This window comes from Mus pahari, chromosome 7 (genome assembly GCF_900095145.1).
Source record: "Mus pahari chromosome 7, PAHARI_EIJ_v1.1, whole genome shotgun sequence".
Taxonomy (NCBI): Eukaryota; Metazoa; Chordata; class Mammalia; order Rodentia; family Muridae; genus Mus; species Mus pahari.
Window position 1 is genome coordinate 94,862,001 of NC_034596.1, and position 24,176 is coordinate 94,886,176.

At 45.4% G+C, this 24,176-nt stretch overlaps 1 protein-coding gene across 6 annotated transcripts in view; it reads right to left on the reverse strand.

The window, feature by feature from the left end:
- Ttc7b (tetratricopeptide repeat domain 7B) overlaps positions 1-24,176 on the reverse strand; it is a 216,906-nt gene that overhangs the window by 59,513 nt on the left and 133,217 nt on the right. For all 6 annotated transcript variants that reach the window (XM_021201845.1, XM_021201846.2, XM_029541062.1 and 3 more), the window contains 2 exons: positions 20,308-20,380; positions 17,519-17,679 (listed from right to left, as the gene is read on the reverse strand). In XM_021201845.1, coding sequence (XP_021057504.1) covers positions 17,519-17,679; positions 20,308-20,380 — 234 coding nt within the window. The remainder of the gene's footprint in view (positions 1-17,518; positions 17,680-20,307; positions 20,381-24,176) is intronic.

Sequence of the window (24,176 nt, forward strand, 5' to 3'; positions counted from 1 at the left end):
ACTTCTTTTGTGATTGGGTTACCTCACTAAGGATGATATCCTCCAGATCCATCCATTTGCCCAAGAATTTCATAAATTCATTGTTTTTAATAGCTGAATAGTATTCCATTGTGTAAATGTACCACAGTTTCTGTATCCTCTATTGAGGGACATGAGTGCCAAGCAAACTGTCCTTTTCTTTATAGACACCCGACCACTGACTGCAGACCACAGCTCCTTCAGTCCCTGCACTCACATCCAGTGTCCTGAGATGGCTGGAGCACAGCCTCTTATCCATTCCTTGCTCAGCTCTCAAAAACCTTGCTATAGATCCATCTAATGATTACGTCCCACTAGAGAAACGGCATGGCTCCTCATCACCTCAAGAGCACGTCAGGACCCCTTTGAAGCTGTCATCTCCTGATCTCACCACGTGTCACGCATCTTGATGGACCCTTCCTCCTACCATTTACTTCATGGTGCTCACCAGCTGCTTCTCCTCCAGCTCTGTGTGCTGGAGCCTGGAGCTTAACCTCTGGCACCTAACCTCTCTCTAACTGTTCTACAGTTCAGCTAAACCCACCATGTCGAGTAAGTCTTCCTATGACCACCTTCTTCCTCCATCTTCTCTACTTAGGGTATACCTTACCAGGTAGGGTTTGTTATATAATGACGGGAGAGAGGACAGCAGCAGATTACTGAGTCCTCCTATGTGCATATGGGACTTAGACATTGGTAGTGTCATCTCAGTAATCGCCCTTGTAGGTAGGTAGTATTTATTCCTCTCCAACAGATGGGGACACAGATGCCTGTTCCCTCTGGCCAGTTGCTTTTTCAAGGTGATTTGTGAGTGCATGAGCCCTTACCCACCCTATCTCTGGCTTCCTCTTCATAGTGTCCACGACTGCTCTTTGATCAATGGATCCTTCATCACACCCACCCACCAGTGGCTTTCTCTGTAGCCCATGGAAGATGAAGACATGGATTTCAAGTGTTATGAATGAGACCTAGGAGAGGTCTTCAGCCACATGTGATATAACGATCAACTTTATGGCACCTAGAGCTGCAAAGAGAGCCAGGACACATGTAGCTTGCCCCAGCACATTCCAAACTTAGCTCTGCCTCTCTCCCAATAGAGCAGAGGAAGCCTAAAGATGCTTGCTTGTGCTCCTAGAGACATGTCAAGGCTGCAGCCTCCTTCTCAGACCTTGGTTTGAAGTGCAGGATCTGGACTGAGGTAGTAATTGACCAGGAAATGGGATGGCTGTGGTCCCTGACCTATGAGCAGCAGAACCAAGAGGAAGGCCAGATGCAAGCATCGGGCTAGACTCTGATCCATGACATCTGGACAGATGAAAATTCCCTTCAAGCCTACTAGGGCCCTCTACAGTGACTGATAGCCATTCAGGGGCTGGGAGGTGAGGTCTAAAGAGTTTTTGAAAGGAATCAGAAGCTAGCTCTTGCTGAAGCCTATATGAGTCCAGAACTTTCTAGGAGTAATTTTTTACCCAAATCCAGCTTCTGCTTGGTCCCCTGTCAGTCTTTAGTGGAGACCATTTGGAGGCCTAGAGAATCTCCTAAGTGAAGGCTGTTGCCAAGCTGCTGTGTCTAGGAGAGTGGTCTAAGACTGGGGGGCCACAGGCCTCTTTAGCACTGTAGGCGGCTGGGCTCTTGGGTAAGGGCAAACTAAGGTTTTAAGGCTTGGCCAGGTTCAGAGGAAAGTCCGGGAGTGGGTGAGAATGTTTGCTTGTTCAGCAGCAATTAGCCATGACCCCTTTCGATGTCACCAAGTACAAAGGCCAGAGTGCATCTTGAAGCCTTGGCTTGAGGGAGCAGTTGTGTGACAGTTTCCTGGCTGGGAAAAGAACTTCCAATTAACATGAAATAACAGCTTTCAAACACTTGACTCATGATAGGAGCTGAGAAGCTGTGGGCTGGATCTAAGAGAGCTAGACAGGAAGAACAATGGTGGACCTGCTACGCGATCTAAGAGAGCTAGACAGGAAGAACAATGGTGGACCTGCTACGCGATCTAAGAGAGCTAGACAGGAAGAACAATGGCGGACCTGCTACGCACACGTGACGGGAAGGCTTTGGAAGGGAGGTACGGGGAACAGAATGAAAGAACCTGGCGGAGGGAAGAGCCGGGAGGCAAGAACACAGGCAGCCAGGCCCCGTGCAGGCCCCTGTGCACCCCTAAGTGCATCTGAAGGCTGAGAACGCATGTTGGGGGCAGGGAGAGATGGCACTGCCTCTTCACCCATTACCTGAACGTCAGTGGCTTTATAAGGCAGGGAAGAGTGTTCGAAACAGAGCCGATGCTTCTCATCTCTCCAGAAACCTGCCCCAATGTCTTAGAGTGGCTGAAAACATTTGGTGGGAAGTAAGTGATGCCAGCACCGACAGTCCGAATGCACAATGACTGGCATTAGTCTGATGCCGCTGAATCCAAAGATACTGTAAACTTAACCCACTGAGGAGATCCCAAGGCAAGAAAAACAAAGCAAGTGACGAGAAAGCTTAGGACACGCCAGTGTTGGACATGGGACACTGTCTGCCAGCCAGAGGAAGTGAGCAGAAGAGGGACCATCAGGGTGGCCGTGTCACCAAGAGCAGCCAGAAGTCACATACTTTGTAGACCTGGTTCAAAGTTCAGTAATCTCACTTAAAAACATATTTTGTTCAGAGACTTATTGAAAATTTACATAAAATTAATGAAGAACAGGAAAACACAATAAAACATGAATCCAACTCTGATGTTTAATCTCACTGGCCAACTTGACAGGTTCTAAAATCACCTGGAAGACAAATCTTGGTGGGTCTGTTTCTGACTGGTTTAACTGGGGTGTGAAGACCCATCATAAGATTGGGGTACCATCCCATAAGCTGGGGTCCTTACTTGAATAAAACAGGGAAAGCAAGTGAAGAACATTCATCCCGCAAGGCATACAAACCGACCAGCACGTCCCGCTTCTACCGCCACGCTTTCTCTGTGTGATCTTTGTCTTTCCCTAAACTGCTCCCTGGTAGGTACTTTGGCTACAGCAAGGAAAAAGGTAACTAACAGACTTCATTAGTGATAATTAAAATTTAGCAACTTCTACAACGTGTGCTGTGATCTGGCTCTTGCTACCTTAGTTTGTTCCTAGTACATCATCTTCAGCCCAACTCAAGCCAAGGCCAACTCCTCGCCCACCTCACTAGTCTTCATGTGCCATGGGTCTTTGCAGAGGGCGCTGAAATGCCCTTCAGGCCATGCGTTTAGGCCTCTCAAGCTCCTACTCATCCTTGAGAGTGCATGTCGAATGGCACCTCTTAGCTTTAAAGAATGGGAGTAACCCCCCTCCAATGACAACACAATTGTCAAAAACCACGAGAGCTTACAACTGCAAGATAACAAATTATAAGTCAAGAAACGTATGCTTCTAAGACAAGTAAAATAACAACAGCAGCAGCTGTGAGCACTTGGAATATTTAATCACTGATTCCACAACAACCCTGCAAATTAGGCAGAGTTAATTCAGCCAGACTCATAGCACAGACACTGAACTAAATCTCTCTGACTTTAGTACCAAACAAGAAGCACGGAATTATTTTGAATCTAACAGTAACATGGATGGAGAGGGAGGCACAGTGCTGTCTAGTCCACTGCCAAATATTTAAGCCCCCAAATGTAAGACTGTGGAACACAACATGGCATAAGGTGCAGTCAGTCCCTACCCTCTCAAAATTTCCAGCCCAGTGAGGACCACACTGTGGCCTTGAGCCTAAGGAGTTGGAATTGGGGCTCTGATCCTAGAATGTCACAAGCAAGACTTATTAGAGAACAGGCACTCATATTTGTGCATGTATGTTTGTGATCTGCCTGCTACCCCAAAGTCTGATACATACAGAATTCCAGGTACTTGAATGAACCAGTTACTCAAACTTTTACTTTTCATTAAAATTCATTAAATAATATTTTATCCCATTTTGGAAAATTTCAAAGAATCATAAGATAATCCTGAAATAAAGACTATGTTTGGCTTAGGGAAGGGCTTAGAATGGACATATAACATCCCAGTGAGAATCTAGGTCATGTGGTAATATGTAATTTCAATGTTCTTCATAGGAGATGAGCCTAAGTGGCACATCTCCGGGCAAGCTGGGCATCCAGCAACTATTTCTAGGATGACTTTCTGACCCTGCCAAATCTGTCCCACCTGCTGCATGTAAACTCTTGTTCAGCTTTCTCCTGGTTCTACTCCCATAAGTCCTGACTTGGGCTGAGGAAAGAGAAAACTAGAAGTTGCACATTTTAAAATTCTGAAACCTAATATACACAAAAGTTTCCAATCGAGAACAACTAGTGAGGGCTAAGGAGGCCACTCAGCGGGTAAAGAACTTGCTGTGGAAACATGAGGACCCAAGTTTGGATCCCCAGAAGTCACCTGCAGGCAGAGGACAGCTAGCGCTTACCTGTAACCCCAGGGCTCCTAGAGAGAGATGGAGAGATGGGAGGCAGAGACAGGAAGATCCCAGAAGACCGTTGGTCAGTATGCAAGAGGCCTGCTCTCATATATGAGAGAGCAAGGACTGGCATCTAAGGTAGTCATCCAACACACACACACACACACACACACACACACACACACACACACACACACCACTCACATATCACAGCACATACACATCAAAGATTTTTTAAAAAAAATTTTAAAGTCTGTGGCTCTAATTTCCTTAAGCTTGTTAAGTGCCTCAAGGAGGAAACACACATCTTAATTATGCAAACCTGCACTACTTCAGTGTGAGGGCTGCATTCATGGTGGCTGATTTAGAAATAAAATCCTAGGAACCTGAACATTTGGGATCTTGTGATGATCTGTGAACTCAGCTCTCAGACTCCGAATGCCAGGATCCTTTCTTTGCTTATCTACTGAACGTGGGCGGGATGCAAAAGCAGCTGTGTGGAACAGCCCAGAAAATTTGCGCCAGTGGGACACAGGTCCTCAGAGCCCTGGATATCTTCCCTGACCCTGACTTCAGAGCTGGGAAGCCCATGTGGAGAGATGGAGCTGCTGCCAGAGGCCTGAAGGAAAGCGAGCATGGGACTCTGGGAAAAGGAAAGACTGGATCAGCAGAGGAGGGGGCGTAGGGTGGGTGGGGCGAGTGTGCTCAAAAGACATTTTTAACTAGAAAAGAAGGTTTGGCAGCCGACCCAACCAAGACAAGCAGGATGAAAAACGACGAGCAATGTGGTGATGAGGGGAGACGAGGGGTTAAAGCCAGATGAGTCACTTGGGAACAGGTGTTCTGAAAGGGAAGGTGAAGCAGGCCATGTGCAGCCAGCCCTGTCCAGAGTGTATCTTCGGATCTAACCAGCCAACTCTCCTGAAGGCTCTAGTATAACCTGAAGAAACTCTACCTCTGTTTATTGCCTTCAACCTACTATGTGCTCGTTGGAGCCATGGTAATCTGGCTGGGCTTTCCTAATGGACCAATGCCAGAAAAACAAACAATCAAACAAACACATAAACAACTAGCCTGTGGCCTTGAGTTCAGCCGCTGTGACTGATACCCACCAGGGGTGACTTCGATGATGGCTTATAGCTGGGAAGGGTCCAGAGCGGAGACACAGACCTCTTATTCCCCTTGGTCAACATTTGGAAGGAATGAATGTCAGCCAGGTTAGGTGACTGTTAACATGTATCAACTATTGCTTGAGCCCTTACTAACTGCAGATCACTCAAAAGATCTAATTCTGCATCTGTTACCCAGGGAACAATGTCATAGATCATCTGGCTTACCCAACTGCATATTGACATGGTATTTATTACCTCATTAGAAAAAGAAGTTACAAGTTTCCCAATTAATGCAAAGCTTGAAAAGACCTTAACAGATCTTTGAATACTTTGTTACTCCAGGTATATGGTCCAAGACATGTAGCTGCAGAATCTACAAGAAAGATTCTTGGGAAAAATAGACTCTCTATCTTTCTTCTACCTGTCACCCCAAGTCAGAATCCACACAAACAGCTGGGTTCCCAGGGGTTGTGGATGCAAAGTTAGAAACATTACAGTTCATAGCTTTCTACCCCAATGAAGGACGGACCTGCAGTGGTGTGTTTTGAAACAAAAGAAAAACAACTTCCCAGGAAAGAGCTCCCATGGTCCTTGCACTTCGGAAATATTTCCTGTGCTTATTCATTCCCAGGGAAAATGAGTTTATTTATTTAGAATTGAGAGCTTGTTATGTTGCCCAAGCTGGTTCCAAACTCCTGGTTCTCGAGAAGCTGGAACTCTTGGTATGTACTATGCTTGCCTCCCATGCAACTCCTGGGAGCATGGCTCCCAAGCTAGGTGGGAATTCTGCACAGCCAATCATATTAAGCCTAGATCTGTGGGTACCCTAGCTGTGGTATGGAACACACAGTACCTGTGAGCACTTTCTGAGGGCTGATCTAGAACTCTGCCTAGTGTTGCCCACATAGCTACAGTGAGGGTATGCTAGGTGATTAGTCTCCCAATCTGGGGCAATCAATCACAGTGGCCACATCTCATGGTCCTCCCTTGAGTCTGTAGAGCACTGAGCAATATGGTCCCAGGAGCATATAGACATGGCGGGATCAAGAATGGGCATAGTAAGGCATTTCCCAGGGACGAAGAAGCAGACGCTTTTCCAGAATAGGCAGGTAAATAAAAGGCGGGTTTAATAAACAGCTGGAAGAGTTTTGCATCATGCTTACCTAAATGGGCATCAAACTTGAATGTTTTTGAAATGTGTTCAGTCCGAAAATCTCTGCTGATACACAAAACCTCACAGGCTTTCAATAAGAAACCCTTATTCTCAGGCTTTCAAGGGGTCCTTCTGGGCAACTGCTCCTGTTGTACACCCAAATGCATTCTGCCTCCTGGTCAGCTGTCAATAGGGGGGACGAGGGTCTGAGGACTGTAGCAGCTTCTATGGTGAGGATCCAACCAGTGGCTCACTACCAGATGTGAGCTATTGAACTGCTAAGAAAGTTCTAAACACATGGCCATTTTAAGGCCCTCAGCTGCTCCAGGAAACAGTGCAATGAGCCAGCACATCTGGAAACACGTTGGCCTTTCTCCCTCTCTGGTCTTAGGTGTCAGAGGGTGACAAGGCCGCACTATCTCCCCACACTCTCACATCAGCTGTCCCAGAAAACCTAGAGCATACTGATTTGGTGAAACAAAGATTCTTGGTGCCAAAGAATATGTAAGTAGCTGGTTTTTCAGGGCTTACCTGCCTCTTACCCTGCCCCGGGAAGAGCAGGGCTGGGGACAGTCACAAGCTTGATGATGTGGCTGCCCCCTTGCAATCCTAAGCCTGCCTCCTCTTTATGGACCACATTACTTACATTTTGCCTCTCAGTTCAGAGTCAATAAACTGGAATACACCTTAGCTATCAAGAAGTATGTTTAGAACAAACAACTGGCACACGTCCCCTCAAGGCACTGCACTATCCCTCATTCTTGGCTCCTGTTTCAGGAGTTGATCTCAAGGCACTGCACTACCCCTCATTCTTGGCTCCTGTCTCAGGAGTTGATCTCAGTTTGAATTAGTATTCTGGAGCCATGGCACCTAAGCTGAAAATGACCTGGGCAGGTTGAACTGAAACCACTATAGCCATCTTTCCAATCGCCTTCAACTTCTGCTTTAATGAAGGGAGCCATTGCACACCATGCTTCCCTCAAAGCAACAGGCTCTACACACCCAGGCAGGACTCCCAAGATCTTTCTGACCAGATGGCATGAGCCACCAAACAAAGATAAAGTGAAAGGGAGGCAGAGAAGCTGCCCTCAGGTCTCGTAAAGGGCTGGTAGGCAATGCCACGGGCCCAGCAAGCAGAGAGTGCCAAGTGCCAAGAAAAATGGGTGACAGGAGAAGTAGGCCTGCTTGACTTCCCCAAGGCTTTTGGGCTGCTGTGCAGGGCTGTGAGAACCAGCTGCTCCTGGCACATGCTGCTCAGGTGTGTGGTGTGCTAGGTGCTCTGGGCAAGGTACTGTAGACTCAGTTTCCAGAAAGCATGTTGTATAAATTCTGAAGGTGATTCTTGGAATTACTGAATGACACTAGGAGAGTTTGGAGATCTTGAAACAGCAGCAGCAACAACAACATCAACAACAACAACACTTAAATACATCAACTTTCTGGGTGAAGATTGGAAAGGGATTGCTTTGTTGTGGGCCTTCCTGCCTTGGCTGGACTTCCCCAGATCTGACAAACACACATGCCCTTGCGCTGACAGGGAGACTGGCCCATTTTAAAGGATATAAAATTTTACCCAAAGAGAGGGGTTCTTTTGGAAAGAGAACAAGATACAGGAGGAACTAAACCAGAATCGCCTGGCTAGGTGAGCATGGGAAAGGAGGTGTAGGAAACACCACCCACCCACCTTGGGCTGGCTACCTCTGGCAGAACAGGGCCTCCCTCCTCAAACAAATGCAGCCACGAACACTCTCCAGTCTTCCCAGTCTTCTGTTGGAAACAAGTGTTGGTCTCCAAGCCCCTGGCCTATCTCCTAACGTGCTTCCATGTTTACCAAAGATCTTACCACTGCCGAACCTCATAGAACAATGACAAGTGTGGGTTTGTTGCCCTGGCTCAGCGGGTCTATTCTGAAAGAATGCTGATCCAGACTCTAAGGGACCCTAGTCATCTAACTTTGAAGAATACTTACTTACTGGACAGCATCCTATAACCAAATACATCGATAATAGAAGTCAAGAAAGTTGTTATTTTAATAAATGTAGCAAAACATACATAGCATACAATATGCCATTTTAGCTCTTTTAAACATACGGTTCAGAAGTGTCCAAGTACATTGACAGTGCTATGACACTGTCCACCATCCATCCCCAGAAATTGTGTGTGTGCACAGAGGCTAGAAATCAACCTCAGGGGTCACCCCTTAGGTGTTATATACTTTGCTTTTGAGACAGGGTCCAGCATAGACCTCACTACCGGGCTGACTGGCCAGTGGGGAGCTGCCTGTCTCTACCATTTCAATGCTGGGATTACAAAGACATACCTTTAAATATGGCCTTGTAAAGTATTTTATTTTATTTTATTTTATTTTATTTGCATTTTATGTGTATGGGTGTTTTGTCTGCATGTGTCTATGCCCCATATGTGGGTTGTACCTGCAGAGGTCAGAAAGGATTTTGGATCTTCTGGTACTGGAGTTATAGACAGTTGTAAGCCATCATATAGATGCTGGGAATTAAACCCTGGTCCTCTAGGATAGCAGCTAGTACTCTTAACCACTAAGTCGTCTCTCCAGCCCCTATATTTTGCTTTCTATACGGGTTCTAGAAATCAAATTTAAGTGCTCGTTTCTGCAGCAAGCACTTTACTGATGGACGTATCTCTCAGGTCCCCAGAACTCTTCATTTTGCAAAACTTTCTGTATCCTTTGAACAGTAACTGCCCACACTCCCTGTCCCTCTCCTGGTATTCCTGGGTTCATATATTTTGCTCTCAGCCCACCCAGACATCCTTTGAATATCTACAGGTCAAGATTCATGAGGTAAACAGCCTTCTCCCATAGGTCCAACTTCTTACCAAAGGTACATCCATATGTCATTACTCAGCTCAGATACAACCACAGCCCTTTGGGATCAGTAAACCAAAGCACTGCTCAAGAGGAGCCTTCAGCTTAAGCTGGATTCCTCTGAGAGTGTGTACAGCAGGACAAATTGTGCCTCAGCCTCCTTGTCTGTAAAGACAGGGGCAAGCACACAGCCCACCTCAGATGCTCTCTTGAGAAATAATTTTTGTTAAGTTTTATCAATTTTTTGTTTTATTTTATGTGTATGAGTGTTTGCTGGCATGCATGTAATGAACCATGTGTATACCTGGTACTCACAGGGGCCAGACGAGGGTGTCAGATCTCTAGAACTGAAGTTACAGATGGTTGTAAGTCCCCAGGTGGGTGCTGGGAACTGAACCCAGGTCCTCTGAAGAACAGCAAGTACTCTCAATCACTGAGCCATCTCTCGAGATCCATTCTTTTTTTTTTTTTTTTTTTTTTTAAATCATGCTTATTATAGATAGCACAGTGTGTGAATGTTAGCAGTCATTACTGCTAAGTAATATGTCCAGGTCTTTTCACATAGTTTCTACTAGTGTAAAATGGAAACCTGACAAAAACCTTCCCAGCTGTGCCCGTTAGGGATCCTTGTAGGGGAGGGGGTTTTAGAAGAGTGAGATTGATGTTCTATTTTAGTTGAAAATAGACTTAAAGGTGTTCACACATAAAGACCCAAGCTTGTGTTTGAAGAGCCGCTTTCTTGTCCTTTGCTTAACATCTGATTGTTTCATGAAGTGCTCTTGATCCTCTGACCTCACAGCTCAGGGGTAAGCATGAGTGTGCTCTCTACTTAAACAGGAGAAAAACCAAACTTCAGGTCGGTGACAAAACTACTGGAGAGTTGCATAAGCACATGCGTTTCATGGCAAGGTCACCCTTGGTATCGGTTCCACTTGGAGGCACTGTAAGCTTGATGCATCAATGCTAACATTTCAGGAACACCAGAGTCCTCAAAAGCCACCAGGAATATGACAGCCTGGCTGTGTCCCCCAAGGATCAAAACCAAGCAAATACACTTATTCCAGCATTTGATCTGTAAGTGAAGTTCAGAATCTGAAGTGATGTCTGAGCCTTAGGAGAAGTCTTGGCGGGGTTTAGGAGACAACTGTTTCAACGGGCACCTGGCACCTGGTACCTGCTTGGTTAGAAGGGCTTGAAATGGCCATGATACCCCAGAAGGTACCCACAAAGATACAGGGAAGCCTATCTCACCTAGAAAGCGGTAAGAATAAGGAAGGGGGTGACGCTCAGCTGGTAGAGGGCTTGCCTAGCATGGATAAGGCCCTAGGTTTCAGCCCCAGTGCCATATAGCCTGGGTGTACATCTGTAATCAATCACTTGGGAGGATGGGGCAGGAGGACCAGAAGTTCAAGGTCACCCTCTAAATATATAGATGATTTAACAGAGAATAGGGCAGCCTGGGCTAGAGACCCTGTCAAAGTAACAACCACACAAAGATGGGGTACTGGCCAGCAACATTGAATGAAAAGCTTAGAAACAGCCTAGAAATCACAGTCTGGACATCCGACCCAGGGCAGCAGTGACAGTGTAGAGCGAGAGGGAAGAGGAGCCTTAAATGTGTGATACTGGTGCAGCTGGACACCACATGAGGAAAACAGCCACACTGATCCCTCAACCCATGAAGTCTTTAGACAGATCCTAAGAGTTCGATGTGAAATGTTACAGGACTTTTAGAGACCACCTTCCTAATCTTGGGGGAGAAAAGTCTCCTTAGACACAGAAATGACTGTTAATGGAGCTAGGTCTAGTAGTATAGGCTTGTGACCCCAGGTACCCAGGAAGCTGAGGGAAGAGGATCACAAGTTCAAGGTCTGCCTGAAGTACATAGTGAGTTCAAGGCCAACTGAGGCAACTTAGTGAGGTCTCAAATTTTAAAACAAGCAAAAAGAGGACTGGGGATGTACCTGAGTAGTAGAGCCCTAGCAGATATATGCATGAAACACACACACACACACACACACACACACACACACACACACACACACACAAGATAAGAAGTCTTATAAATAGAAGAGAAGCAACAAAGATAAAGAAACCACAGTTGGGGAGATCTTTGCAACTCACATGAACAGAAAAACCTGCAACCATAATATAAAGAAATGCCACAAATTATAAAGACAACACAATTCAAAGTAAGCAAAGACTTCTATACATCCTTTATAAAAGGGGAAACTAAATAGACCAATGTACAAATGAAAAGGAGGGACATGCCACTTAACTTGAAATGTGATTATTAGCCTATAGCCACAGTACCAAAAAGAAGTCTAGCAATACTGGTGCAGGAGTCATAGGGGCTCTTGGGCCAGAAGGAACATAACCTGTCAGTGCTTTGGAATGATTTGATAAGATTAAAAATACACAAACCTGCCAGGCATGGCAGCACATGCACTCCATTAATCCCAGCAATTGAGAGGTAGAGGCAGGCAAATCTCTGTGAATTCAAGACCAGCCAAGTCTACATAGCCCCAGATCTGCCAGGGCTACATAGCAAGACCCTGTCTCAAAAAAAAATCAAGCCAAATAACAAAACCAAATATCCTATGACCTCTGACCTTTCAATCTCTCACAAAATCCATAACAATCCTTGAACATAGGTACTAGAAGACTTACAGGGAATATTTACAGCAGCATTTTCTATCACAGCAAAAGAGCAACCATGTCTATTTGGAGTAGATTGAATAAGTATGCAGCAAGACCTAACCTCGACGACATGATTCTAACCACCAAAAGCAAGTGGTATCTGGATTATATTTTAAAATACATAAAACAGTCAAAGCTAAATATCTTTGTTATTTACAAGTACAAACAGACAGTGGAGAACTATGAGACAACAGTTAGCATAGAAGTCAGGTCAGCAATTAACCTGTCAGGTGACTAGCAACAGGACTGGATAGAAATGAGACTTGGCCATTATATTACATGGGAAATATTTGTAAATATTTGCATGAGAACAAATGAATCCACAGGCACCATTAGTGTTCTTAAATGATGAATATTCATTTTTTGTGCTATCCTCTGAAACACAATAAATAAACATTCTTTAGTTTCTACTCATTATTTAATGACAATTTTAAAGGACTCAAAAATACGTCTGAAATCACTGGGGTGATGTGATAATATGAATTCCTTTTATTTACTAAGCAGTTAGTAGGTATCATGCCTTATAACTGGATTAGCTACCTCAATCCTTACAATAGCCTCTGAGATGGGTATTTTATTATCCACATTTTGAGCCAGGTTTGTCCAGCTCCTAGGGTCTAAACCTAACTTTTATAAAAATAATCTGCCTTCCTTCCCCTCCAGAACTAAGCCAAGAACACCAGCTTTTCCAAAACTTATTTTTGGAGGCAGTTTCTTTTGTTTATTTTTTGTTTTTCTTTTTGATATACAAACTTTTTTTTAATTGGATATTTTCTTTATTTACATCTCAAATGTTATCCCCTTTCCTGGTTTCCCCTCCGAAACCCCCTCCTTCCCCTCCCCCGCAACCCACCCACTCCCAATTCCTGGCCCCCCGGCATTCCCCCACACTGGGGAATAGAGGCTTCATAGACAAAGGGTGGAGGGAGTTTCGTTCTTTCTTTTTTTTTTTTTTTTTTTTCCCGAGACAGGGTTTCTCTGTGTAGCCCTGGCTGTCTTGGAACTCACTCTGTAGACCAACCAGGCTGGCCTCGAACTCAGAAATCCACCTGCCTCTGCCTCCCGAGTGCTGGGATTAAAGGTGTGCGCCACCACGCCCGGCAGGTGCAGGGAGTTTCTCTAGGAAGGAATTTTTGGGTTGGGGATGTGACTCATGTGACTTGGTTGGTAGAATGTTTGCTTAGCAAGCACGAAGCCTTGGGTTCTATCCTGAACATGTCATAAACTGCGTAAGATGGCACATACCTATAATCTTGGCATTCAGAAAGTGGAGGCAGGAGGACCAGGAGTTCAAGATTATCTTCAGCCTCAAGGTGAGTTTGGGCTAGCCTTGGCTATATAAGATTCTGCCTTAAAAAAAAAAATTCTGGTTCTCAGAATCTGAATCTTTATTCGCTTACATGCAGTTCTGTTTCGAATGACAAAATGGCTGAGCTGGACCTCTTAGCTTAGTTTTTTTGGTCCCTGTCAAGCTTTTTCAAGGTACTAAAATACTTCATAATTTCATGGAGAATGAGGATTCTGTATGGTTCACTTTGATACTGTACTGAAAGTAATTACCTTATGTATAGAAAGAGCCAACTCTGGCTCTTGGTTCTAAGGTTCCAGCTCAAATTCAAATGGCTACATCACTCTCAGCCTCTAACAAGGACAGAACATTTTGGCAGGAGCTCAGAGTGGAGCAAACTCAGCTTGTGAGTCACAAAGAAAAAGAAAGTAGAGAGAAGACAGACTAAGGTCTAATGATGTCTCCAGCAGAGCTGACAACTCTCTAAGGCCTAGGGGCACCTTACATTTCTTTTATCCATATAAGCCACAGGTGGTAATAACAATAACCAATAACCTAGAAACTTCTATTAGATACCACTTATGGTACTATAGAATGGCCAGCTTAGATTTTCCATTGCTGTGAAGAGACACCATGACCACAGAAACTCTTATGAAGGAAGATATTTAATTGGGGCTGGCTTACAGTTGCAGAGGTTTAGTCCATCATCATCATGGTGGGAACATGGTGGCATGCAGGCAGGCATGGTGCTGGAGAAGGAGGTGAGAGTTGTATATCTTGATCTGCAGGGAGCAGATGAAGACTGCGCATAGATGGACACTGGGTATAGCTTGAGTATATATGCCCTCAAAACCTGCCTCCACAGTGACACACTTAATCCAACAAAGCCACACCTCCTAACAGTGCCACTCCCTATGACCAAGCATGCACACACATGAGTCTATGGGGGCCATTCCTATCAAGCCATCACAGGACCCATAGATGAATATATTCAAGTGCTTGGCCCCCAGCTGGTGGAACGGTTTGGGAAGGATTAGGAGGTGTGATCTCACTGGAGAAGGCGGGTCACTGTGGGTAGGTTTTGAGATTTCAAAAGCAGAAGCCATTCCCAGTTAGCCCTCTCCCTGCCTTAGGCTTGTGGATGAAGAAGAACGCTTAGATACTGCTCCAGCACCATGCCTGCCTGCCTGCCAGGCTCCCTGCCATGATGGTCACAAACTCACCCTCTGAAACTACAAGCCCCCAATAATCATTTTCTTTTATAAGTTGCCTTGATAATGGTGTTTTGTCACAGCAATAGAAAAGTAAGCAAGATATTACTGTTTAAAGATCCAAGAAACCTCCCCAAAGCACAATCTTGGGGACTAAGCCTCAACACATGGGTCTTTGGAGGACACACTTCCAAACCAAAGCATATGGCATATGTTTTAGGCATGAGTGTCGTGTCTCACAAGGGTTTAAATGTTGGAAGCTTGGTCTTCAGTGTGGTGATGTTGGAACGTGGTAGAACCTTTAAGAGGTGGGGTTTAGTACAAAGCCATTATGTCACTGGAGACACTGTCCTTGGAAGTAACTGATGTAATAATTCTTCTCCTCTTCCTTTTTAAAAGACAGTTTCTCTGTGTAGCCTTGGCTGTCCTAAACTTGCTTTATAGACCAGGCTCAAACTCAGAGATCCACCTGCCTCCTAAGTGCTGGGATTAAAGGCATGCGCCACCACTGCCAGGCAACCGATGTAATTTCTAAGAACCTCAGATAATCTTCATGTGAATAGACTGCTATAAAAATGCAAGGCTGAACCATTCCTGCTCTCCTGATTTCTGACTACACTGTGACCTCTCATTTGTGCATGTGTTCCCTCCGTGTACATCTACCATGATATAACAGATATAGCCAAGGAGACTCTCATCAACGCTGAGCAGAAGCTAACCCAAGCCCTTGCACCTCTAGGTAAATATACAGATAAATCTCTTCTCTTTACACATGTTAACTCAGCATCAGACTTTTTGTTATAGTAATAGAAAAGCAGACTAATTCAGACAGGGTAATGCTGGAGGTAAGGATCGGCTGCTTCTATGAGAGCCTTCAGCTATCTTATCGGCAACTGTTCAACAAGACAGGCAGGGCTGACCCGAATGGAAGGATTTTCATTCCTAGGAAACAAGTTGGAACATAATATCAACTAAGTTGGTTATATGTGGCTAGGAATAAAAGACACCAGAGGCAACTGGAGGCTTCAGGGTCTAAAGTTTTGCTGGGGACAGACTCATCAAAAGGAAACATAATTCCTGTAGCGGGGACAAGACTGCCTGTCATTCTTGCTTCAGTCGGTGCTAACAGGTTTTCCTCTGGTGATCATGGACTTGTGGGATCCACAGACTACATCTACTCTCAACTTTTAGTAGGTATTCTTGCAAAGAAGTTTCCTATCACAAAGGAAGATATGAAAAATACTTGAAAAGCAGACAAGTCCTGAGCTGATCTCAGACCTGATGCCACATACTCTGATTTTTCCAGCTTGTAGCTTAACATTAAAGTAGCAGGCTTACACTGCTGACATATCTCCACTGCCACTCCTTATTCCTCCTGTTTGACAAGGCTGTCAGCTGCTGTCACTGGAGGCATTACCGCATTAGCCATCACTGCTGATTGCTTACTGTGCCGTGTGGCTGTTAGTCTAGGAAGCTCCTCTGGGGTGCTACTGTGGGCTACTGAAACAGGAACCACACGCTGGAGAGTAGTATCTAATGAGGGGAGTGGCTGTGCACACATGCATGGGCACATGTGTGCTGGAGGGAGGAGTCATAGAAGGGCACTTTATAAATACTGACGACAGAGATCAAGTTCCATTGTATCACGCTGCTGCCATTTTATCAAAATGGAGAAAGAATCAAATTATAATGTAATCTAATCACTGTGATCCTACAGGGTGAAACATCACTGGGTAAAACACAGACGTGTGCAGGTTTGCGATGTACAAGAAGTAACACTGCAGCAAAGCTCTTTAGTTCACTCTGCAAACAGCTGAGCCTGCAAAAGAACCCTCCAGCCACAGGGTTCCTGGATTAGATGGAGAAGGGGAGAAGAGAAGTGAGCGCCCTTTCCTTGAAGACAAAGACATGTTTGCAGTGGAAATGTGTGAACCAATTCTCCAGGGAGAGCCGCTGAGAAAGCACTGATTAAAACAGGCAGGGGAATCAAGCCAGAGTTGACCTACTTAAACAGAGAAAGCAAGGCCACCTTCCACACTCCTTCCCATCCCCACCCCCCACCCTCAAGCTGTCCCTACTCTGTTACTGGATCTGCAGCCATGTAGACATGTAGACCCTTCCAGCCCACAGGAGTGTTTACTATTTCTGCCCACTGTGTACTGGTAACCAAGCACCACTGGTGATAAAATGGTAACCCGGTAGCCCAGCAGACAATGTTCTCCACAAGGCCTCACCACCAGGCATGGAGTCAGTGAATCTCACATTTGCGGGCTCAATAAAAAAAATGTGACTCAGACGACAGATGTGATGACGGGTAGGCAGGCTAAACCTGTGGCTGCCTCTGATGATGATTCTTACAGTATGTATAAGTGTTGATAAACTTATTCAAGAAACTGTATCTCCTAGATACTAAACCTAGGCTCAGAGAGTTCAACATCCTAACCCAGGTTACAGTCTAACAGTTTTACCACAGCCAAGTGTATGGGAATTCGTATCTACTTACTACCTTTCTTGAAAACTATCAAAATATTCACTACCGTCTTAGAACAACTGTGTGTGCTTCAGGGAACACAGTGGAGAAGAGCAGGTGGGGTCCCTGAGCTGTGTCGGGACGGCTAGGAAGCAGCTTGGTGTTAAGCACCTGGGGGGGGGCAGGAGTAAGTTCCTCTGCCCTCCTGAGTGTCCATGAAGGTCTCAGACTTGACAGACCAGAAAGGAAGAGTCTGAAAAGAAGTCCATTCAGTGATTCCAGAGTAAGGGAAGGTCGACGGTGGGGTTACTTACATAAAATTTTCTGGGTATTCACTCAGGGCCATGTCGATGATGTTGAGAGCATCATGGTAATGCTTCTGGGCCGACAACAAGAGAGCCAGGAGGTGCAGGGAGTTAGCATCGTCGCCTTGCAGTTGGAGAGCTTGGCGAACGTATCCTAGAGCTTCTGGTATCTGGTTTAAAACAAAACCAGAAGTTTGTTTAGACAGTCACACAAAGAGGCCACGGTTACATCAAGTTCACTGTGAGCTGTTTGATGTCATGTTGTACCCACATACGCGTCCTCACGGCAGGATACTGGCCAAACTCAAGCACATCCTCTTCAGCAGAGATAGGACCAGAGAGGGAAGAGGAGAGACCCCACTCCTCTGCCTTTTCCATCTCTCTCGAAAAACTTTGATCCCCACAGAACAGACGTACTTTCGATTATGGCTAAGATGAGCTCACTGTGAGTGGAGACAGACAAGCTCCCAGGGATTCTTAATGGAAGTAAACTGTCTTAGCTGACCCGTTCTCCCTTTCAGAGCATTATTGAAATTAAAGTACGTCATAAGCCATGAAACGTTTAGCAGACCTGTCTAGGGTCCAGATGTTTGGATCTCCCCTGGACATGAAGGAAATATGCAAACAAACAAACAAACAGACAAAGCCTCACACCTTTCCAAACTGGAGCCCAAAATAACAAATCAGTTCTTTTCACTTGAGGTTGCAGGAGGGGAGGACCCATGCCTGCCATTGTCGTTGTCTTAACTTGACACTTGAAACTGCCAGAAAACAAATCACAGGACCACTCGCAAAGTAGATGTAGCCAAATTCAAGCAGGCCCACACGTTATCTTGATCATGGGTGTAACAGCTGTTCAACATGTCCTCGTGTGTGTGTGTGTGTGTGTGTGTGTGTATGTGTGTGCCTCTGTGTGTGTGTGTGCCTCTGTGTGTGTGTGTGTGTGTGGTGTGTACATGTGTACTGCCTATGGATGTTATAGAGTGCCAGGGAGTGGCACCTTACCCACCATGCCATCTCCCCAGCCTCACATGTTCTTGAAAAGCATGAAGGCCACGGTTACATGTCCAGTAGGTATTTGAATACTTATCTCACAGGTTCAATAGAAAGGGGAATCTGAAGTTGGATTTCCGAACAAAGCTGGAGTCAGGCACTCTGACAAACCTGCCCGGGGCTCCTATGTGGCCTCTCAAACCTGCCCGGGGCTCCTATGCGGCCTCTCACTCTACCCTTTGACTCTCCTACCTCTTCCCAAATCTTCAGGAACCTCGGCCCTTAGGAGAATCCACGGCTTCCTTTCCCAAAGCCTCCACTCCGAGTTCAGTTCTACACAGCCCTACACCTTAGTGCTGGCTATGAGGCTTTCTTTGGAACCCTATAGTCATGGCTGTTAGAGGTGGCCACATGATTCACTGGCAGGGAGGGAGCTCAAGTACAGGGAGCTCAGATGACTTGAGCACATCACCCCAAATCTCTGTCCCGGTCAACAAGGACACACTCACTTAGAGCCCTGGTGCTGCAACACTACATGCCTACAATCCTTGTGGATACCAGAAGACTCCATCTACTTATCCGCTTTCTAGGGTGCCAACCTCCTATGTGATTGTCCCTCAGCCTTAAGTAGGGAGACAAAGGCAGCCATCCTTATTGTGCTAGTTTACAGGGATGGCCAAATGTTTAGGGGCAGAGGTGGGGCTCAAGATGATGTCGTTGGAGGGGATTGGATTGAGGGGCTCAGAGCTGGCTGCTTCATTCAAAAAGTCTTTCTGGGTGTCAAACACATGCCAAGCAGTGTTTCAAGTGTCAAGTTAAGACAACGACAATGGCAGGCATGGGTCCTCCCCTCCTGCAACCTCAAGTGAAAAGAACTGATACTATATAAGGAAGATGGTTTCATGAGGAGGTTCAAGGAGAATAGATAGTCAGCGCTCAGCACACTGTAAGCCACACTCTACCAAGGACAGACCTTTCTAGGTAGGTGTCTTGGCTTCTGTTCCCAGGTTGCCAATGGGAGCCACTTCTTAACACTATTCTGAGGCAACTGGGAAGGGTAATGCATACCTCAGCCCAGCCTATAGGGCATGGCAAATCTCTGGAGCTAGCATCCCGACTCAATCTAACAGTCTGCACTCAGGAATGTGCTGGGGTCACCACCAGCATCTTGCACTACCTGGTGGGCTGGCAGGCATCTGGCTGCATTTTGAGAACAGGTAGGCAGGAGTAGGGAAAGGGGTACTAGCATGTGAAAGGCAGCCCAAGATGCCTCTGGGAAGAGGAGGGCCAGCAAGACTTGGCCTTCTAGCAAGAAGATGCAACAGTGTGAGTGCTCACACCATGTATGCATTTTAAAAGGATTTGGTGTCTGGTTCATACCTTCTGGCACTTTTCAGTTATGCATAAAAACCCTTGTGACAATCAGGATCCAACCAGTGACTCAATCCCTGTCACGAAGCTCAGCACTGGGTTCCACTACTCCCTTCCTGTTAGCCAAGGTCAAAGACTCTTTGGTGATCTCTGGAGTCAGGGTACATGCCCTGTCCTGCACTCATCTTGACATCTGACCCCAGGCTGTATATCTACTCTCAAGAGCGTAGCCTGGGCCTTCTGTCTTCACAGCACATGTTCAAACAGACTTGAACCCCAGGGTCATTGCTGGGAGGAGTTAGTTTCCTCTGAGAGCTGTGTCTGGCTTCTAAGTCAGCCTCAGTTAAGGAAGGACGGTCTTATGGATACCGCTAGCTGAAGGAGCTGGAAGGTGACATTGCACACCAGGCTTACGGCACCTTATAAACACTGACCTGTCTGGAGATGGCGAGCTGCAGAGCCAGGTAGAAAGCTGCTTGGTGATCTGTAGGTGACAGGCTATGGGCCCTGAAAAAGTATTCATGGCTATTAGAACATTAGGCCACATTTGCTTACCCTATCATCACAAAGTGTCTTCACATCTGCATTTTGGTGTCAAAGCCACATTTTCAGCAGAACTATTTATCATTTCCTTAACCCTTCTCCCACATTCTGACCACCATACACAGATATATCACAGAAATGTATTTTTGGCTTTTGTCCAGCACCTAAAATGGCCATCTTGGTTCCCTCGGAGGAGCCTAGAGATAAGGAATCCACAGGCCTCAAGGTCTGGCTTCTCCAACAGACAGAGGAAGCCCAAGTGTCACACTGGGTCATAGTAAAAATCAAGTGTGCAGGTAAAATCAACTGAAGAAGTATTCACCCTTTTTCAGTATAAACTCTTGGCCAGACAATGGCTACTTTGGCTAAGTTTGGTGGGACTTTAACGCTACTTCATCCAAAATTCTAGAATTTAGAAAAACCATCTGAAAATCAAAGACCAGCTTTGCTTATAAAATGAGGGCTGAACTCTACTACATCCCATGTAGTTTACTAACTGTGTTCCTATAACCCTGTTGTGTAAGAGTGTGGTAGGACATTAGGCTTGGCAGCATTAACTGGCCTTGCTGTGGGATGCAAAGACGCTGTCTTGGCTGCCTAACAGACTGCAAATATCATCTTTTTTTGGCTTTTATGTGGAAGTTAATTGTATTTCATCAGAAGCAATTCAAAATGTGATAGTTTACAGGATCTGCTTCTGCATTTAACAGACCAGTAGGAAGAAGAAAACAAACTTACTTAGGTAAAAGGGACCATGGGACAGACTAATTACAAACTGTGGGTCTTGGATAGCAAACAACCATCTTTGCTCTGACAACACTCAGTGATCAAAGGAGGTACTTCTATCAGGCGAAAGCAAATTCAAGATGAAACAGAAACCTAAATCATTACAGAGTCATCTGTGGCCAGCTTGCAAACTTTTCTATTGACATAAGGCCTTTTAATTAACTGTTAGTCTTCCATGGGAAAAGAAGAAAAAAAAAAAAGACTTCTAATAGGCACAATCCAGAAAACATGCAAACTCCGTGGCCTTGGGCACTGTTTGGGCAAATGCTGCATGTGCTGCAAGTGCAGGGCTGCATGTGCTGCATGTGCAGGGTTGGGGTTTGCCCTTTTCTAAACCTTTATGTTCAAAAGTGTTATTATTTGTGTATGCGTATATGTGCAGGTAAGCCTGCCTGTGTGTGTGTGCTTCTGGAGGCGTGTGTGTACACAAGTGTGTGCAAGTAAGATTGTCTGCGTGTGCATCTGGAGGTGTGTATAAACAAGTGTGTGTAGGAAAGCTTGCCTGTTTCTGCATCTGGAGGACAGAAGTAACTGTTTGGCTATTCTTTATAGTCTCTCTCTCTCTCTCTCTCTCTCTCTCTCTCTCTCTCTCTGTCCCTCTCTGTCTTTCTCTCTCTCTGCCTGGTCTCTTCCTGACCATGGGGCTCAAAGTCATGACTAGACTGACTGGTCCCTTAGCACTGTGGGTGCTAGGAATCAAACTCAGGACTGCATGCTTGCATAGTGAGCACTTTACCCACTGAGCCCCGCAGCTCCTTTTGTTAATATTAAGCAAAGCAACAAACTCACTCCTGGGGTATCCTTACTAGCAGCCCAGCTGCAAGCTACAGCCTCTGCACTCTTCTGTCCTGGGTTTAAGAGATGGAGGCTACAAATCCACCACAACATTCCAGCTTGCATGACTTACAAGCACTGGCTCTCCATGCATTAACACATGAAAGGGTTTTTCTTGGGTGTTGAAAAGGTGAGATGAACATGTCATGGTTTCTGTCTTGCTCAATTATCCAAGGAAAATGACTATAAAATCGATTAAGAAGAAATATTTTATTATGTAAAGTAATTTTTTATCTCATCTTTCAAAAAATAATAAAGCCAGGTTTCCACAGCCATCAAAAATAATTTGTCAGCCAGGTGTGGTGGCACATGCCTTTAATCCCAGCACTTGAGAGGCAGAGGCGGGCGGATTTCTGAGTTCGAGGCCAGCCTGGTCTACAGAGTGAGTTCCAGAAAAGCCAGGGCTATACAGAGAAACCCTGTCTCGAAAAACCAAAAAAAAAAAAAAAAAAAAAATTGTCAGAACTCTAATTTTTCTCAGCCCAGTTTGTATTTTTCCACAAACTAAGTTATATCATGGTTGCTTCTATCCAGTGGCAATGGAGTGAGAAGCTGGCAGCTGATCTGGTGAATTCAGAGTGTGAATATTTTTTTTTTAGCTATGGCCAAAGGCCCCACCCTGGTCTCAACAAAGGATTATGAATCACTAACCACAGGCCTGTAAAAGAAACAAACTAGAAGTGCTAGCAATTTTGGTGTTTCCAGGGTGCTTTATGGTAACTTCTAAAGAATTTCCAATGAGGCTAATAACAAAAACGCAACTGCCAATTTCTAATGAAGTGTACCTTAAAACACATAGTTAAAGTGCCTTGTTTACAAGGTGAATTAAGTTGACTATTTCAGCAAAAGAAAGGGGGTAGGTGGGAAGTGACAAACAAAACAAGAAAAAGTAAGTGGGGGTTGCTCTCTGCAGGCGCCACATGCCCCCCTGCAGTCCTGTGGGGCAGCTCAAGCAGCTAAGCTTCCTGGGACAAGGGCTCTTTGGTAGGCTTACTGCTAACTTGCTCAATGCCCATCAAACTGCAAGCCTACATGGACCTAGCAGCTCCACAATCCATCCTTGTGCAGGAGCACGGACCACTGAAAATTCCATCACAAGATGCTCATTGGCAGAGTGCCTGTACCTTAACTAATTCAGTTCTTCTCCTATGAAAAGGAGACTACCCATATATCCATCCATCCTCCCATCTGTTCCTACCCATATTTCTACCCACCCATCCGCACTCTTTCACCTATCCAACATCTTAGCTAGCTCACCATCTACCTACTTTCTCTTCTATCCATCCATCCATTCATCCACCCACCCACCCATCCACCCATCCACCCACCCATCCACTCATCTATCCATCCATCCATCCACCCATCCACTTGCTTATCGACTTATCCTTTCATCCATCTACTAGCCCAGCTATCCATTGACCTATGCACTTCTACCCATTCATCCTTTTATGCATCCCTTTATATCATGTAGTACTTATAGTACATGATCTGAAGAGTAGGTACCATCAGGCTCTAGGGAGTCTGGAGATGAATAATACAAGTGTTCTTCCTTAAGGAGCTTTTCCTACCTCACAAGGAGAGCCCCCATGGTCATCACAGTGTAAAGGGTGACAGGCATACTGGGCTGCTGGGACACGGATGACTCAGACCACCTAACTAGACCCCAGCACATCCAGTGAACTCCTAAATTCCATGTCCAACAGCATTTGGAGCTGAGCCAGGAATATAGGTAATGCAGGTCAGTTTTCATCCTGGCTTATAATGCACAGATCACATAGCAATGATGACTACCATTTATGAAGCATCGACTACAAGCATCTTACCTAAGTCCACCCAGAAAAGGAGACAGAAGCAGAAATGGAGTGGAGGGATGTGTGATGCCAAGGCTTGGTCTTTATACCATTACCCTGCTGCCCTGGTTGGCTAAATTTCTCTCCACGTGCCCCTCCTTTCTGATTACAATGGACACAGAACTCGTGAATGCACGCGTGGCTCACTCAGAACTCTTTCACTATTTACACATCTTAAGCCTGATGGTTCTCACTGAAAGTCCTACATTTTGGGGACAGCTCAGCCCCAATCTATCATCCTTTACACATAAACACACACACACACACACACACACACACACACACACACA